Raw genomic sequence first — 17,628 nt, forward strand, 5'->3', positions numbered from 1 at the left:
ATGTGGTGCCCAGGGCAGGTTGTCCCCAGAGGAAACCCTTACGACGGTGAGGACTCTCACTGCTGTTTCCCAAGGGGTTCCGTCGGTGCGTGTCTTCCCCGGAGCGGTCAGGCCGTCTCTAAAGTACACTGGCCATGGGCATTGCCTCTCCTTGGAACTTCCCACGTGTTTCTCTTTTTTATGGAACAGTGATTTTTCTAGAGGGGTTCTGGGCCACAAGGTTGTTGGGTCATTTTCTAGCCTTCTGTCGTGAAGAACGCTTTCCTGGGCGTTGGGGTGGTTTGTTGTTCCAGCTCCCTTTCTTGGCTTCTTTTGGGAGCTGGTGCAACAAGAGGAGCTCAGCCTCTGCCTTCTGGCTGAGATGTCACCCTTCAAACAGCAATGCCTGCCTGGAGATAATGATGGCATTTGCCAAAAGGGCTTCGTTTGGCACATGATATCTTGAAAGGACGTACACCGTCCTGTCAGCTATCAAAGGCTAGTTCAAATGACATAAAAATGAGAACTCTCCAATGGAGTCTTACAGTAGGTGGAGAGTCCGAAAGAAACTCCTTCAGTCATTTCACTGAGAGTCATTGATTGGGGACACCAAGAATATAGGAAGGAATGCAGAAAGAAAAGTTGAAATTGTGTTCAGGATCGGGGGGGAGGGATGAACAGGGCGTGCTTGCCTTGAATCCAGGCTTTGTTGGGGGGTGGGGCATAAAGATCAAACGGGTCTGAAACCACAAAGTGGTGATGGTAACACAGTATCACCAGAGTCACACAACAGTGTTCCCAAATTGCAACAATGATGAAAAAGTTTACTAATCCCAACTTAACCAACAAAAATACACGAAACCATACAAAAAGTAAAACATCACCAGTAAGGTGGAAACAAACCAAATGCAAAGCAGTTCAGGGGAAAGGAACTCCATGTCCCCTGGGGGCAGACCGAGTTGACGGCGTCCACGGTGAGCCGACAGGGATGGAGGCGGCAGAGCCGACCGCTCCCCTGGACGTGGTGTTTCCGGCAAGGGCTCTGGGTCTCTGTCCAGAGCGGGGGCTCGTTCTTCCTGCAGGGGCGGGTGAGTCATCGTCGGCGTCTGGGTGTTGCGCGGGAGCCAGGGCAGGCTCTCCCTGCCGAGGCGGTGACTCCTCCTCTGCCTCGGGTTCTCCTGCCAAAGCCCGAGCAGGTACAGGTGCACGTGGAGGTGGAGGTTCTGGCTGAGGGGGTGGGACATCAGTGCCTGGGGCTGGGGGTCCTGCAGGCACGGAGATCCGATCTGCCCGGTGTGCTGGCCAGAACCCAGCTGGCCTGGTGTCTCTGCGAGGGCAAGTCTCGGTTCTCCATCTGCCCTCGGTGGATCCCTGGGTCCTGCACCTGGAGCCACCACCTCTGTAGGGACAGGTCTGGGAAGTGGAGCCTGGTTCCAGTTGGAGGCCAGTGCTAGAGCTGGGGGAGAAGCAAAGTTTGCCCACAGGCCAGCCTTGGCATGTGCGTATCCCGGGACAGAAAGCTTCCAAGAGATTCCCAAAGAATACCCAGGGTCGGATGTCTTTTGGGACTGAAGTGTGCAAGATGGGGGTGGGGGTGTGAGGCCAGCGCTTGCTGTAGGCCCAGCAGCATCTTTCGGGGACTCGTCCCTGTGTAGCTCAGCACCCCCTCCCCACACACTCCCGTGCACCAGCCCCAGCGTCCTCACCTCTGTGCTCTGGCGTGCTGGGCTCCAGGTCCTCCTGCTGCCTCAGAGGCCGGGGTTCTCGGGACTCCGGGTCGGAGCCGGGTGTGCTGAGCTCCGTGGCAGCCTCAGACTGGGCCGCCGGGTGTATCCTGGGCGGTGTCTCGGCAGCAGGCCTTCCCCGCCTCCGCTTCGCCCCCGGTGGGGCTGATGCCTCCGTGGGCACGCTCACCTGGAGCCTGCACTGGGCCTCAGGGGCGGGGGGGTGGTGCTCCGACCCCTCCCTCCGGGAGGTGGACGGGGTGTCCCCGTCCTCGGCCTCATCACGTGGGAAGCTCTGCAACGACAGTGACCGTCAGCCAGCCGTGCTGGGAGTTTTCCGAGCTGGGCCTGGCCAGTGGAGCCGCTGCTTCTGCCTGCTCGAACTTCTCTTCCCAGAAGGGTCAGAGACGTGTGTCTGCTCAGATCCCCACCCGGGAGGAAAGAGACCCACCTGAGGGTGTGAGGCCAGCCTGGGCGGCCGGCGCTGCCCGCACTCTCCCCATCCCAGCCAGCCTGCTCTCCCCTGGGGTGTGGACACAACTTGCCCGTCGGCTTCTGACCCCACATCCGCCTGGGCTTCCTTGAGGGAGACACACCCCGAGAAACCCGCATCCACACACACAGGCAAAGGACCCGGTGTTTCCGGGTGGCATGGGAGAGGTGGCCTGGCCCGGCCTGGGGCTCCCCGTGTTACCTTTCTGTTTCTCCGGGCAAAGGGCCAGAGGCCTCTCGGGGGTGCCCTGAGCCAACGTTGACAGGGTGCCCACGCACACTGCCTGTGAGCTCTCCCGAGGCCCCGGCCTCTGGGCAGGGGCAAACAGCAGAACATCCTGGCAGCAAGTGATCTGGCTGGGGGCTCCTCTCCGCTCTGGAGGCCTGGATACCCGGGTTGCGGGTTCTGTTGGGTTCTGTTGCCGGCAGGTGACATCATTTCCTGGGGTTCGTGCTGAGGTCCCTTCCCCAAAGCTTCCCAAGGGAATCTCTGGGTTTCTGACTGCTCGACCACCCCCCTTAGGCCATGTGCAGGCACAGTGACAGCCACACTGCCCAGCCCACAGCCCTGGGGAGGCCTGGGTGCAGCCAGGGCCTGAGCTCCGAGGACCCCGCTGCTCTCAGACCAGGCTCCTTCTTCTCATAAGTGGTGTGGCCCTGGACAAGCGTATGCCCCTCAGGGTTTCCCCAGTCTCTCCATCTGCAGAGTGGGGGTCATTCTCCCATCTGCTTCCTAGTTCTGTCGGCCTACGAGCAGCTCCATGCCTTTCCACCTGGGGCCGATATCACGTGGAGCTTGTGCGCTGAGACTTCAGAAAGAAAGACTCCATCCAGGGCTGACACAGCACAGAATGGGGCAGAACGAGGCCTGGATGCGCCGTGGTACCCAGGAAAAGGCACTCCCCCTCCTGACTGTTTTGAGACCCCGCATCCAAGTTGGAGGACCGAAAGGAAGACTCGAAGGTCTCCCTCTCTTATAGAAAAGAGTAGCCAACTTTCTGGTCCTCTGTTTCCATTGAGATTCTGTTCAAGTGTCCCAGCTCGGCTTCTGCGGGTGGCTGAGCTTCTAAGGGCTCCCTGCGTTCTTGTCTTTTCCTCTCCAAACCTTCCGTCCTTTTCCCCCTTCTGGGGTGGATGGGCGCTGTCGTTGCTTCTACCTTCGAGACAGATTGATGAAAAGTCTGGACCGTCGATTCCTTTCCTCTCTCTGGTTCCGTGTCTCTCTCTGGCTCTGTCCCTCTCTTTTCCCTTCTCGATTCAGTCTGTGTCTTCCTCTTTCTCTCTCGTGTGTGGATGGATGGATGCTAGGAATGCACATGTATATGATTAGATGAGGGTTATGTTTTAGGGATAGGTTAGAGGGAGAGAAAGGCTTTAGGTCGGAGTTGGTCATGGGGGAAGGGTCAAGGGTGGTGGTGGTGTTTCTTGGAATCTGAGTGCTGTGCATTCTTCGTCTCTTTCCATATGAACCCCTTCTCAGATACACCACTTGCAAGGAGTCTCTCATGTTCCGTTTCCTATCTTTTGCATTTCTGAATGCTTAGCTTCTCTGTTGTGAAGAGGTTCCATTGGAAGGAAACCCGTTGGCGTACTTCGTTTTCCTCTTTCCCTTACTTGAAGAGACCCATTTCTACCTCCGCCCAGCAAATGGCAAGGAGACTCTGATGTTAAGGAGCCTTTGACCTACGCTTCTTTCTAGCTATCTCATGATATCAGTCTTTAGGGTGAGGTTTTTCCCCGATATTGAGGTGGTGTGAGATCAAAACCAATAGCGTTCTTCAGATGTAGCTGTCTGGTTTTCCCATGGACATTTATTGAAGAGGCTTTCTTGTTCCCATTTGGATATTCTCCCCTTCTGTGTCAGAGATGAGTTGACCATGGATGCCGGGGTTTGTTTCTGGACCCTCAACTTTATTCCATCGATCTGGATCTGTGTGTGTTGTTGTATTCCCAATAGCATACTGTCCTGCTGCTGCCGCTGCGGCTAAGTCACTTCAGTCGTGCCTGACTCTGTGCGACCCCATGGCCTGCAGCCTACCAGGCTCCTCCGTCCATGGCATTTTCCAGGCAAGAGTACTGGAGTGGGTCGCCATCGCCTTCTCCGATACTCTCCTGAGGATCCTAGTTTGGTCGTCTAATTTCCTTTCACACAACCTTGGATGTCCGTATCGGGGCTTTTTCGTCGGATTGTATTGACAATTTAGGCTCTTTTCTGTTTCCGTACCCCTTTTGCAATTCTTTGTTCGGTGCGAAAATGCATTGGCATTTTGGGAGGAATAGCATCGAAGCTGTGGATTGCCTTGTGGGGCTGTGACATCATTTTCCCAATAGGAATTCTTTCAAGCCCTGAGCACAGCTTCTCTTTCCAGTGGTTGGTGTGGGCTTGATCTTCCTTCTTCCATCTCTCGCCGTTTTGTCAGGACAGGTCCTTCCTTCCCTTCTGGGTTAGATGGACTCGTGGGTATCACTTCAGTGAATGGCATTGTCAGTGGGGGTGATAATTCCCTTCTCATTGGAAGACTTTGCTGTGAGTATTAGAAATGCAAGTGATTTCTCTTCCCCTTCCTCCCTGTCCATCTCTCAGAGCCACCGGGAAACAGAGGCCTCATCCAGGGTCACACAGGCCTGAGGGAGTGCAACTAGACTGTTGTTTCTCCAGGCCCTCAGTGCTGGACATCATCCGGGATACTCTGTGTGTGTCTTCCTCAGTCTGCTGTCCCTTCAGACCTTTCCCTAGTTTTCACAGGCTTGTCGTGTTGGTGTTCTTTGTCTGTTTGGAGACACATCCTTGAGAAGCTTTGTGTTTCCACTCATTCGTCTCGCGATGTATGACCTGTCTTTTGCTTTTGTAATGAGGTCTTTCCCACAGTAGATATCTTTGATTTTGCAAAGTCCACTGTATTCTCTGGGTTGTTTTGTGAGCTGCCTTTTCGTTTTGTGTGTGAAGACTCAAAGCACATGTCCGGTTTCTGCTCATTGCTCTTCTAGATTTGTGACAAGTTTTCATGGAAACTTTGTCTAGGGATAACTGGAAGTGAACTCGGTGTAAGGTGTCAAGTCTCCATCTCCATTCATGTCATGCCCTGCAGTTTCCAATTCCCTGTTCCTGAGTGGTTTTGGAGACCTTGTGGGAAGTTTGGTTGCATCGGAGTTTGCGTTTCCACCTTGAGTAGATTCACACTGTTCTGCCCTCAGGGACACTGTCAAGGGGGAGTGAGGAGCTGCCTGCACTTCCAGCAGTGACCACACGGTGGGGCGAGTGCTGCTCTCCCCTCTGGGAGCCCCAGGCCACAGGCATCCCAGTGAGGAGCCAGCTCTGTGCTCAGCTGAAAGGAGTTAGTCTCTCAGGAGCCTCTGAGCCCTTGCCTTTGGATCACCCAGGGTGGGCATTTGCTGTGACAGAAAAAATTGCCCTGAATTCCATGGACGGAAGAGCCTGGCTGTGTGGAGTTCGTGAGTTGCCGTGAATCAGACACAACTGAGGACACAAAAATTCAATAGACTAAAACACTTTTTGGGGGTGGGGGGAGTGAAAGGGGGTGATGTGGGGTTTTTTGTCTTATATAATAGCCGAGGGAAATCTAGTTTAAACCTAAATTCACATAGATGGGAAAGGTATAGCTCTCCGTCACCCTATTAAAAAAAAAAAAAAAAAAAACGACTTCACTTTTCTGAAAGCTTATTTAGTAGCTTCCTTGAGCAGTTCATTGTGAAGGATTTTTTTTTTTTTTCTGTGACATTGGCCTCATTAAAATGTACGGTTTGCCTTTACTGGATAATTTTGTTCATTGGTTTGTTAGGGAATCTTGGTAATATTTGAGTTTCCTGGGGAGTATGGTCACATGACCTGGCCCTGGCCAATCGGTGCGTTCCACCTCCCTGGCCACTGTGATTGGCTCCGGACTGGGGCAGTGCCCAATCGGGGCCCAGGGCCAGGCCTCACGTTGGAAGCCAGGGGAAGACGAGCTCTCGTCCTGCTGGGGTAGGGGAAGGGGTGGGGCCGGGGGAGGTCAGGCTCCAGCAGTGGGAGGGGCTTGAGGTCCGCCTGCGGCAGTTGGTGACCTTCCTGCTCCCCTCAGGGCAGAGCCGCCGGCCTGAGAATGAGGGCGCTGCTGAGCCCAAGGCGCTGGGATGGCCCGCTGCTGCTGTGGTCCCAGAGCTCCACCCGAGACCTGAGGGAGGCCGTCTGCCCGTGAGTCCTCTCCCGCTTGTCTGTCAGCTTGTTTGAACCATGCTGGGTTTTCTGCCCAGCTGGCTAAGGGGAGTCCCTGGAAATGCAAGGGTGTGGGTTTTGGCAGACTTCAGGGAAGACATGCCAGATGAGCCTGGGAGACTCCAGCTTAATCTGGATTCAGGAGATATCTCTTCGGGCCAGCTAGTAATTGTAGGATAAGCCTAATGAGTCTTCACAGGATGAAGAGAGTAACGTGCCAAGGTAGCAATCGATGTCCTCATTCGAGAGGATGAAGCTGGTGCTCAGAGAAGGGGGGAACTTGGCCACAGCAAGGAGGTGTGCACCCAGACAGAACCCCCAGATCCGGCCATTGGAGCTCAGGGAGGCCACTGGTGTGGCTTGTCCCTGTGGCAGGGGCCGAGGCACGCAGCCCACCCTGATTCCTGCGGGGGCCTGACTTGGGAAGTGCCATCTGGTAGCTTTGAGACTCACCAAACCAAATTGCACTGGAGAGAGGAAGGACACCTTCCTTCATCCACCCCCCACCCCCGCCGGATTCCCACATACCCTGACCCCTTTCTCTTGATTTCGGAGCCATTTCCAGAGTCCCGCTCATATGACCTCATTCGAAGTGCACTGTGGACGAGCTGCCATCTGCAGCTGCTACCACAGCAGCCAAGGGCTTTAGCTCCCGAGTACCTCCCTTCCTTTGGAACTTGGGGGCCCTCTACTCCCCACTTGCACACCACAGACCTTTGCTGAGGATTGTGGGGACCCTCACTCAGTTTGCAGCACGTTGTAGCCATCCCTGTCCTCTCAATACCTCCCTTGCCACTCAGCTTGTGAGCCCCTTTGGAGCAGCGTGGCCCACCTGGCTGCAACGGAAGAGACACAGCTGACAGTGAAACAACAGCTTAGATCTGACAGCCGGAAAGCTCTGTCAAAAGGGACCTCCCTCTTCACACCGTAGAGGCTGTAGGAGCCGCCAGGCTTTCGGAAGCAGTGCAGGGGCCAAAATGACTCCACAGCCGTTTTCCTTCCTGGGGAGGGTTCTGGCTCGAGTGGGAATGGCTCAAGTCTCCTAAGGTTCTGAAAGCCCACTGTGTGCAGATTCACGGTACACAGAGAGGAGAAGGTGGAGTCCTGCCCTGGAGGTGGTCACAGCTCACGGATGAGCCAGGCAGGCAGGCAGGCAGGCAGGCAGGGCATGAGAACACCTGAGCTGCCTTCATGAGTGAATGGTGTGGGGGCAGAGGAAGAGAAGCCGGTCTGCTCCCCCATGTGGTGCCCAGGGCAGGTTGTCCCCAGAGGAAACCCTTACGACGGTGAGGACTCTCACTGCTGTTTCCCAAGGGGTTCCGTCGGTGCGTGTCTTCCCCGGAGCGGTCAGGCCGTCTCTAAAGTACACTGGCCATGGGCATTGCCTCTCCTTGGAACTTCCCACGTGTTTCTCTTTTTTATGGAACAGTGATTTTTCTAGAGGGGTTCTGGGCCACAAGGTTGTTGGGTCATTTTCTAGCCTTCTGTCGTGAAGAACGCTTTCCTGGGCGTTGGGGTGGTTTGTTGTTCCAGCTCCCTTTCTTGGCTTCTTTTGGGAGCTGGTGCAACAAGAGGAGCTCAGCCTCTGCCTTCTGGCTGAGATGTCACCCTTCAAACAGCAATGCCTGCCTGGAGATAATGATGGCATTTGCCAAAAGGGCTTCGTTTGGCACATGATATCTTGAAAGGACGTACACCGTCCTGTCAGCTATCAAAGGCTAGTTCAAATGACATAAAAATGAGAACTCTCCAATGGAGTCTTACAGTAGGTGGAGAGTCCGAAAGAAACTCCTTCAGTCATTTCACTGAGAGTCATTGATTGGGGACACCAAGAATATAGGAAGGAATGCAGAAAGAAAAGTTGAAATTGTGTTCAGGATCGGGGGGGAGGGATGAACAGGGCGTGCTTGCCTTGAATCCAGGCTTTGTTGGGGGGTGGGGCATAAAGATCAAACGGGTCTGAAACCACAAAGTGGTGATGGTAACACAGTATCACCAGAGTCACACAACAGTGTTCCCAAATTGCAACAATGATGAAAAAGTTTACTAATCCCAACTTAACCAACAAAAATACACGAAACCATACAAAAAGTAAAACATCACCAGTAAGGTGGAAACAAACCAAATGCAAAGCAGTTCAGGGGAAAGGAACTCCATGTCCCCTGGGGGCAGACCGAGTTGACGGCGTCCACGGTGAGCCGACAGGGATGGAGGCGGCAGAGCCGACCGCTCCCCTGGACGTGGTGTTTCCGGCAAGGGCTCTGGGTCTCTGTCCAGAGCGGGGGCTCGTTCTTCCTGCAGGGGCGGGTGAGTCATCGTCGGCGTCTGGGTGTTGCGCGGGAGCCAGGGCAGGCTCTCCCTGCCGAGGCGGTGACTCCTCCTCTGCCTCGGGTTCTCCTGCCAAAGCCCGAGCAGGTACAGGTGCACGTGGAGGTGGAGGTTCTGGCTGAGGGGGTGGGACATCAGTGCCTGGGGCTGGGGGTCCTGCAGGCACGGAGATCCGATCTGCCCGGTGTGCTGGCCAGAACCCAGCTGGCCTGGTGTCTCTGCGAGGGCAAGTCTCGGTTCTCCATCTGCCCTCGGTGGATCCCTGGGTCCTGCACCTGGAGCCACCACCTCTGTAGGGACAGGTCTGGGAAGTGGAGCCTGGTTCCAGTTGGAGGCCAGTGCTAGAGCTGGGGGAGAAGCAAAGTTTGCCCACAGGCCAGCCTTGGCATGTGCGTATCCCGGGACAGAAAGCTTCCAAGAGATTCCCAAAGAATACCCAGGGTCGGATGTCTTTTGGGACTGAAGTGTGCAAGATGGGGGTGGGGGTGTGAGGCCAGCGCTTGCTGTAGGCCCAGCAGCATCTTTCGGGGACTCGTCCCTGTGTAGCTCAGCACCCCCTCCCCACACACTCCCGTGCACCAGCCCCAGCGTCCTCACCTCTGTGCTCTGGCGTGCTGGGCTCCAGGTCCTCCTGCTGCCTCAGAGGCCGGGGTTCTCGGGACTCCGGGTCGGAGCCGGGTGTGCTGAGCTCCGTGGCAGCCTCAGACTGGGCCGCCGGGTGTATCCTGGGCGGTGTCTCGGCAGCAGGCCTTCCCCGCCTCCGCTTCGCCCCCGGTGGGGCTGATGCCTCCGTGGGCACGCTCACCTGGAGCCTGCACTGGGCCTCAGGGGCGGGGGGGTGGTGCTCCGACCCCTCCCTCCGGGAGGTGGACGGGGTGTCCCCGTCCTCGGCCTCATCACGTGGGAAGCTCTGCAACGACAGTGACCGTCAGCCAGCCGTGCTGGGAGTTTTCCGAGCTGGGCCTGGCCAGTGGAGCCGCTGCTTCTGCCTGCTCGAACTTCTCTTCCCAGAAGGGTCAGAGACGTGTGTCTGCTCAGATCCCCACCCGGGAGGAAAGAGACCCACCTGAGGGTGTGAGGCCAGCCTGGGCGGCCGGCGCTGCCCGCACTCTCCCCATCCCAGCCAGCCTGCTCTCCCCTGGGGTGTGGACACAACTTGCCCGTCGGCTTCTGACCCCACATCCGCCTGGGCTTCCTTGAGGGAGACACACCCCGAGAAACCCGCATCCACACACACAGGCAAAGGACCCGGTGTTTCCGGGTGGCATGGGAGAGGTGGCCTGGCCCGGCCTGGGGCTCCCCGTGTTACCTTTCTGTTTCTCCGGGCAAAGGGCCAGAGGCCTCTCGGGGGTGCCCTGAGCCAACGTTGACAGGGTGCCCACGCACACTGCCTGTGAGCTCTCCCGAGGCCCCGGCCTCTGGGCAGGGGCAAACAGCAGAACATCCTGGCAGCAAGTGATCTGGCTGGGGGCTCCTCTCCGCTCTGGAGGCCTGGATACCCGGGTTGCGGGTTCTGTTGGGTTCTGTTGCCGGCAGGTGACATCATTTCCTGGGGTTCGTGCTGAGGTCCCTTCCCCAAAGCTTCCCAAGGGAATCTCTGGGTTTCTGACTGCTCGACCACCCCCCTTAGGCCATGTGCAGGCACAGTGACAGCCACACTGCCCAGCCCACAGCCCTGGGGAGGCCTGGGTGCAGCCAGGGCCTGAGCTCCGAGGACCCCGCTGCTCTCAGACCAGGCTCCTTCTTCTCATAAGTGGTGTGGCCCTGGACAAGCGTATGCCCCTCAGGGTTTCCCCAGTCTCTCCATCTGCAGAGTGGGGGTCATTCTCCCATCTGCTTCCTAGTTCTGTCGGCCTACGAGCAGCTCCATGCCTTTCCACCTGGGGCCGATATCACGTGGAGCTTGTGCGCTGAGACTTCAGAAAGAAAGACTCCATCCAGGGCTGACACAGCACAGAATGGGGCAGAACGAGGCCTGGATGCGCCGTGGTACCCAGGAAAAGGCACTCCCCCTCCTGACTGTTTTGAGACCCCGCATCCAAGTTGGAGGACCGAAAGGAAGACTCGAAGGTCTCCCTCTCTTATAGAAAAGAGTAGCCAACTTTCTGGTCCTCTGTTTCCATTGAGATTCTGTTCAAGTGTCCCAGCTCGGCTTCTGCGGGTGGCTGAGCTTCTAAGGGCTCCCTGCGTTCTTGTCTTTTCCTCTCCAAACCTTCCGTCCTTTTCCCCCTTCTGGGGTGGATGGGCGCTGTCGTTGCTTCTACCTTCGAGACAGATTGATGAAAAGTCTGGACCGTCGATTCCTTTCCTCTCTCTGGTTCCGTGTCTCTCTCTGGCTCTGTCCCTCTCTTTTCCCTTCTCGATTCAGTCTGTGTCTTCCTCTTTCTCTCTCGTGTGTGGATGGATGGATGCTAGGAATGCACATGTATATGATTAGATGAGGGTTATGTTTTAGGGATAGGTTAGAGGGAGAGAAAGGCTTTAGGTCGGAGTTGGTCATGGGGGAAGGGTCAAGGGTGGTGGTGGTGTTTCTTGGAATCTGAGTGCTGTGCATTCTTCGTCTCTTTCCATATGAACCCCTTCTCAGATACACCACTTGCAAGGAGTCTCTCATGTTCCGTTTCCTATCTTTTGCATTTCTGAATGCTTAGCTTCTCTGTTGTGAAGAGGTTCCATTGGAAGGAAACCCGTTGGCGTACTTCGTTTTCCTCTTTCCCTTACTTGAAGAGACCCATTTCTACCTCCGCCCAGCAAATGGCAAGGAGACTCTGATGTTAAGGAGCCTTTGACCTACGCTTCTTTCTAGCTATCTCATGATATCAGTCTTTAGGGTGAGGTTTTTCCCCGATATTGAGGTGGTGTGAGATCAAAACCAATAGCGTTCTTCAGATGTAGCTGTCTGGTTTTCCCATGGACATTTATTGAAGAGGCTTTCTTGTTCCCATTTGGATATTCTCCCCTTCTGTGTCAGAGATGAGTTGACCATGGATGCCGGGGTTTGTTTCTGGACCCTCAACTTTATTCCATCGATCTGGATCTGTGTGTGTTGTTGTATTCCCAATAGCATACTGTCCTGCTGCTGCCGCTGCGGCTAAGTCACTTCAGTCGTGCCTGACTCTGTGCGACCCCATGGCCTGCAGCCTACCAGGCTCCTCCGTCCATGGCATTTTCCAGGCAAGAGTACTGGAGTGGGTCGCCATCGCCTTCTCCGATACTCTCCTGAGGATCCTAGTTTGGTCGTCTAATTTCCTTTCACACAACCTTGGATGTCCGTATCGGGGCTTTTTCGTCGGATTGTATTGACAATTTAGGCTCTTTTCTGTTTCCGTACCCCTTTTGCAATTCTTTGTTCGGTGCGAAAATGCATTGGCCTTTTGGGAGGAATAGCATCGAAGCTGTGGATTGCCTTGTGGGGCTGTGACATCATTTTCCCAATAGGAATTCTTTCAAGCCCTGAGCACAGCTTCTCTTTCCAGTGGTTGGTGTGGGCTTGATCTTCCTTCTTCCATCTCTCGCCGTTTTGTCAGGACAGGTCCTTCCTTCCCTTCTGGGTCAGATGGACTCGTGGGTATCACTTCAGTGAATGGCATTGTCAGTGGGGGTGATAATTCCCTTCTCATTGGAAGACTTTGCTGTGAGTATTAGAAATGCAAGTGATTTCTCTTCCCCTTCCTCCCTGTCCATCTCTCAGAGCCACCGGGAAACAGAGGCCTCATCCAGGGTCACACAGGCCTGAGGGAGTGCAACTAGACTGTTGTTTCTCCAGGCCCTCAGTGCTGGACATCATCCGGGATACTCTGTGTGTGTCTTCCTCAGTCTGCTGTCCCTTCAGACCTTTCCCTAGTTTTCACAGGCTTGTCGTGTTGGTGTTCTTTGTCTGTTTGGAGACACATCCTTGAGAAGCTTTGTGTTTCCACTCATTCGTCTCGCGATGTATGACCTGTCTTTTGCTTTTGTAATGAGGTCTTTCCCACAGTAGATATCTTTGATTTTGCAAAGTCCACTGTATTCTCTGGGTTGTTTTGTGAGCTGCCTTTTCGTTTTGTGTGTGAAGACTCAAAGCACATGTCCGGTTTCTGCTCATTGCTCTTCTAGATTTGTGACAAGTTTTCATGGAAACTTTGTCTAGGGATAACTGGAAGTGAACTCGGTGTAAGGTGTCAAGTCTCCATCTCCATTCATGTCATGCCCTGCAGTTTCCAATTCCCTGTTCCTGAGTGGTTTTGGAGACCTTGTGGGAAGTTTGGTTGCATCGGAGTTTGCGTTTCCACCTTGAGTAGATTCACACTGTTCTGCCCTCAGGGACACTGTCAAGGGGGAGTGAGGAGCTGCCTGCACTTCCAGCAGTGACCACACGGTGGGGCGAGTGCTGCTCTCCCCTCTGGGAGCCCCAGGCCACAGGCATCCCAGTGAGGAGCCAGCTCTGTGCTCAGCTGAAAGGAGTTAGTCTCTCAGGAGCCTCTGAGCCCTTGCCTTTGGATCACCCAGGGTGGGCATTTGCTGTGACAGAAAAAATTGCCCTGAATTCCATGGACGGAAGAGCCTGGCTGTGTGGAGTTCGTGAGTTGCCGTGAATCAGACACAACTGAGGACACAAAAATTCAATAGACTAAAACACTTTTTGGGGGTGGGGGGAGTGAAAGGGGGTGATGTGGGGTTTTTTGTCTTATATAATAGCCGAGGGAAATCTAGTTTAAACCTAAATTCACATAGATGGGAAAGGTATAGCTCTCCGTCACCCTATTAAAAAAAAAAAAAAAAAAAACGACTTCACTTTTCTGAAAGCTTATTTAGTAGCTTCCTTGAGCAGTTCATTGTGAAGGATTTTTTTTTTTTCTGTGACATTGGCCTCATTAAAATGTACGGTTTGCCTTTACTGGATAATTTTGTTCATTGGTTTGTTAGGGAATCTTGGTAATATTTGAGTTTCCTGGGGAGTATGGTCACATGACCTGGCCCTGGCCAATCGGTGCGTTCCACCTCCCTGGCCACTGTGATTGGCTCCGGACTGGGGCAGTGCCCAATCGGGGCCCAGGGCCGGGCCTCACGTTGGAAGCCAGGGGAAGACGAGCTCTCGTCCTGCTGGGGTAGGGGAAGGGGTGGGGCCGGGGGAGGTCAGGCTCCAGCAGTGGGAGGGGCTTGAGGTCCGCCTGCGGCAGTTGGTGACCTTCCTGCTCCCCTCAGGGCAGAGCCGCCGGCCTGAGAATGAGGGCGCTGCTGAGCCCAAGGCGCTGGGATGGCCCGCTGCTGCTGTGGTCCCAGAGCTCCACCCGAGACCTGAGGGAGGCCGTCTGCCCGTGAGTCCTCTCCCGCTTGTCTGTCAGCTTGTTTGAACCATGCTGGGTTTTCTGCCCAGCTGGCTAAGGGGAGTCCCTGGAAATGCAAGGGTGTGGGTTTTGGCAGACTTCAGGGAAGACATGCCAGATGAGCCTGGGAGACTCCAGCTTAATCTGGATTCAGGAGATATCTCTTCGGGCCAGCTAGTAATTGTAGGATAAGCCTAATGAGTCTTCACAGGATGAAGAGAGTAACGTGCCAAGGTAGCAATCGATGTCCTCATTCGAGAGGATGAAGCTGGTGCTCAGAGAAGGGGGGAACTTGGCCACAGCAAGGAGGTGTGCACCCAGACAGAACCCCCAGATCCGGCCATTGGAGCTCAGGGAGGCCACTGGTGTGGCTTGTCCCTGTGGCAGGGGCCGAGGCACGCAGCCCACCCTGATTCCTGCGGGGGCCTGACTTGGGAAGTGCCATCTGGTAGCTTTGAGACTCACCAAACCAAATTGCACTGGAGAGAGGAAGGACACCTTCCTTCATCCACCCCCCACCCCCGCCGGATTCCCACATACCCTGACCCCTTTCTCTTGATTTCGGAGCCATTTCCAGAGTCCCGCTCATATGACCTCATTCGAAGTGCACTGTGGACGAGCTGCCATCTGCAGCTGCTACCACAGCAGCCAAGGGCTTTAGCTCCCGAGTACCTCCCTTCCTTTGGAACTTGGGGGCCCTCTACTCCCCACTTGCACACCACAGACCTTTGCTGAGGATTGTGGGGACCCTCACTCAGTTTGCAGCACGTTGTAGCCATCCCTGTCCTCTCAATACCTCCCTTGCCACTCAGCTTGTGAGCCCCTTTGGAGCAGCGTGGCCCACCTGGCTGCAACGGAAGAGACACAGCTGACAGTGAAACAACAGCTTAGATCTGACAGCCGGAAAGCTCTGTCAAAAGGGACCTCCCTCTTCACACCGTAGAGGCTGTAGGAGCCGCCAGGCTTTCGGAAGCAGTGCAGGGGCCAAAATGACTCCACAGCCGTTTTCCTTCCTGGGGAGGGTTCTGGCTCGAGCGGGAATGGCTCAAGTCTCCTAAGGTTCTGAAAGCCCACTGTGTGCAGATTCACGGTACACAGAGAGGAGAAGGTGGAGTCCTGCCCTGGAGGTGGTCACAGCTCACGGATGAGCCAGGCAGGCAGGCAGGCAGGCAGGCAGGGCATGAGAACACCTGAGCTGCCTTCATGAGTGAATGGTGTGGGGGCAGAGGAAGAGAAGCCGGTCTGCTCCCCCATGTGGTGCCCAGGGCAGGTTGTCCCCAGAGGAAACCCTTACGACGGTGAGGACTCTCACTGCTGTTTCCCAAGGGGTTCCGTCGGTGCGTGTCTTCCCCGGAGCGTTCAGGCCGTCTCTAAAGTACACTGGCCATGGGCATTGCCTCTCCTTGGAACTTCCCACGTGTTTCTCTTTTGTATGGAACAGTGATTTTTCTAGAGGGGTTCTGGGCCACAAGGTTGTTGGGTCATTTTCTAGCCTTCTGTCGTGAAGAACGCTTTCCTGGGCGTTGGGGTGGTTTGTTGTTCCAGCTCCCTTTCTTGGCTTCTTTTGGGAGCTGGTGCAACAAGAGGAGCTCAGCCTCTGCCTTCTGGCTGAGATGTCACCCTTCAAACAGCAATGCCTGCCTGGAGATAATGATGGCATTTGCCAAAAGGGCTTCGTTTGGCACATGATATCTTGAAAGGACGTACACCGTCCTGTCAGCTATCAAAGGCTAGTTCAAATGACATAAAAATGAGAACTCTCCAATGGAGTCTTACAGTAGGTGGAGAGTCCGAAAGAAACTCCTTCAGTCATTTCACTGAGAGTCATTGATTGGGGACACCAAGAATATAGGAAGGAATGCAGAAAGAAAAGTTGAAATTGTGTTCAGGATCGGGGGGGAGGGATGAACAGGGCGTGCTTGCCTTGAATCCAGGCTTTGTTGGGGGGTGGGGCATAAAGATCAAACGGGTCTGAAACCACAAAGTGGTGATGGTAACACAGTATCACCAGAGTCACACAACAGTGTTCCCAAATTGCAACAATGATGAAAAAGTTTACTAATCCCAACTTAACCAACAAAAATACACGAAACCATACAAAAAGTAAAACATCACCAGTAAGGTGGAAACAAACCAAATGCAAAGCAGTTCAGGGGAAGGGAACTCCATGTCCCCTGGGGGCAGACCGAGTTGACGGCGTCCACGGTGAGCCGACAGGGATGGAGGCGGCAGAGCCGACCGCTCCCCTGGACGTGGTGTTTCCGGCAAGGGCTCTGGGTCTCTGTCCAGAGCGGGGGCTCGTTCTTCCTGCAGGGGCGGGTGAGTCATCGTCGGCGTCTGGGTGTTGCGCGGGAGCCAGGGCAGGCTCTCCCTGCCGAGGCGGTGACTCCTCCTCTGCCTCGGGTTCTCCTGCCAAAGCCCGAGCAGGTACAGGTGCACGTGGAGGTGGAGGTTCTGGCTGAGGGGGTGGGACATCAGTGCCTGGGGCTGGGGGTCCTGCAGGCACGGAGATCCGATCTGCCCGGTGTGCTGGCCAGAACCCAGCTGGCCTGGTGTCTCTGCGAGGGCAAGTCTCGGTTCTCCATCTGCCCTCGGTGGATCCCTGGGTCCTGCACCTGGAGCCACCACCTCTGTAGGGACAGGTCTGGGAAGTGGAGCCTGGTTCCAGTTGGAGGCCAGTGCTAGAGCTGGGGGAGAAGCAAAGTTTGCCCACAGGCCAGCCTTGGCATGTGCGTATCCTGGGACAGAAAGCTTCCAAGAGATTCCCAAAGAATACCCAGGGTCGGATGTCTTTTGGGACTGAAGTGTGCAAGATGGGGGTGGGGGTGTGAGGCCAGCGCTTGCTGTAGGCCCAGCAGCATCTTTCGGGGACTCGTCCCTGTGTAGCTCAGCACCCCCTCCCCACACACTCCCGTGCACCAGCCCCAGCGTCCTCACCTCTGTGCTCTGGCGTGCTGGGCTCCAGGTCCTCCTGCTGCCTCAGAGGCCGGGGTTCTCGGGACTCCGGGTCGGAGCCGGGTGTGCTGAGCTCCGTGGCAGCCTCAGACTGGGCCGCCGGGTGTATCCTGGGCGGTGTCTCGGCAGCAGGCCTTCCCCGCCTCCGCTTCGCCCCCGGTGGGGCTGATGCCTCCGTGGGCACGCTCACCTGGAGCCTGCACTGGGCCTCAGGGGCGGGGGGGTGGTGCTCCGACCCCTCCCTCCGGGAGGTGGACGGGGTGTCCCCGTCCTCGGCCTCATCACGTGGGAAGCTCTGCAACGACAGTGACCGTCAGCCAGCCGTGCTGGGAGTTTTCCGAGCTGGGCCTGGCCAGTGGAGCCGCTGCTTCTGCCTGCTCGAACTTCTCTTCCCAGAAGGGTCAGAGACGTGTGTCTGCTCAGATCCCCACCCGGGAGGAAAGAGACCCACCTGAGGGTGTGAGGCCAGCCTGGGCGGCCGGCGCTGCCCGCACTCTCCCCATCCCAGCCAGCCTGCTCTCCCCTGGGGTGTGGACACAACTTGCCCGTCGGCTTCTGACCCCACATCCGCCTGGGCTTCCTTGAGGGAGACACACCCCGAGAAACCCGCATCCACACACACAGGCAAAGG

General features: G+C 55.7%; 2 protein-coding genes across 2 annotated transcripts; both read right to left on the reverse strand.

The window, feature by feature from the left end:
- Positions 1-776: 776 nt before the first annotated feature.
- LOC145529906 (uncharacterized) lies at positions 777-6,281 on the reverse strand. Its single transcript, XM_081550671.1, has 3 exons — positions 2,398-6,281; positions 1,686-1,998; positions 777-1,435 (listed from the first exon to the last, which is right to left on the reverse strand). The coding sequence occupies exons 1-3, from the start codon at positions 2,632-2,634 to the stop codon at positions 807-809; spliced, it is 1,179 nt and encodes a 392-aa protein (XP_081406797.1). The 5' UTR covers positions 2,635-6,281; the 3' UTR covers positions 777-806.
- A 2,146-nt stretch (positions 6,282-8,427) lies between these two features.
- On the reverse strand, positions 8,428-13,494 carry LOC145529905 (uncharacterized). Its single transcript, XM_081550670.1, has 3 exons — positions 10,046-13,494; positions 9,334-9,646; positions 8,428-9,083 (listed from the first exon to the last, which is right to left on the reverse strand). The coding sequence occupies exons 1-3, from the start codon at positions 10,280-10,282 to the stop codon at positions 8,455-8,457; spliced, it is 1,179 nt and encodes a 392-aa protein (XP_081406796.1). The 5' UTR covers positions 10,283-13,494; the 3' UTR covers positions 8,428-8,454.
- Positions 13,495-17,628: the final 4,134 nt, after the last annotated feature.

Source organism: Giraffa tippelskirchi, chromosome 12 (assembly GCF_054371585.1).
Source record: "Giraffa tippelskirchi isolate mGirTip1 chromosome 12, T2T-mGirTip1v1.2.pri, whole genome shotgun sequence".
Lineage (NCBI taxonomy): Eukaryota > Metazoa > Chordata > Mammalia > Artiodactyla > Giraffidae > Giraffa > Giraffa tippelskirchi.

What these genes read in the sequence shown, in the direction of transcription:
- LOC145529906 (XM_081550671.1), bottom strand. Translation starts at nt 2,634, where the DNA reads ATGATGTCACCTGCCGGCAACAGAACCCAACAGAACCCGCAACCCGGG. An exon ending in TTGCCCGGAGAAACAGAAAG is followed by an intron (nt 1,999 to 2,397) that starts GTAACACGGGGA and finishes CTGTCGTTGCAG; the next exon opens with AGCTTCCCACGTGATGAGGC. An exon ending in CAGCACGCCAGAGCACAGAG is followed by an intron (nt 1,436 to 1,685) that starts GTGAGGACGCTG and finishes CTTCTCCCCCAG; the next exon opens with CTCTAGCACTGGCCTCCAAC.
- LOC145529905 (XM_081550670.1), bottom strand. Translation starts at nt 10,282, where the DNA reads ATGATGTCACCTGCCGGCAACAGAACCCAACAGAACCCGCAACCCGGG. An exon ending in TTGCCCGGAGAAACAGAAAG is followed by an intron (nt 9,647 to 10,045) that starts GTAACACGGGGA and finishes CTGTCGTTGCAG; the next exon opens with AGCTTCCCACGTGATGAGGC. An exon ending in CAGCACGCCAGAGCACAGAG is followed by an intron (nt 9,084 to 9,333) that starts GTGAGGACGCTG and finishes CTTCTCCCCCAG; the next exon opens with CTCTAGCACTGGCCTCCAAC.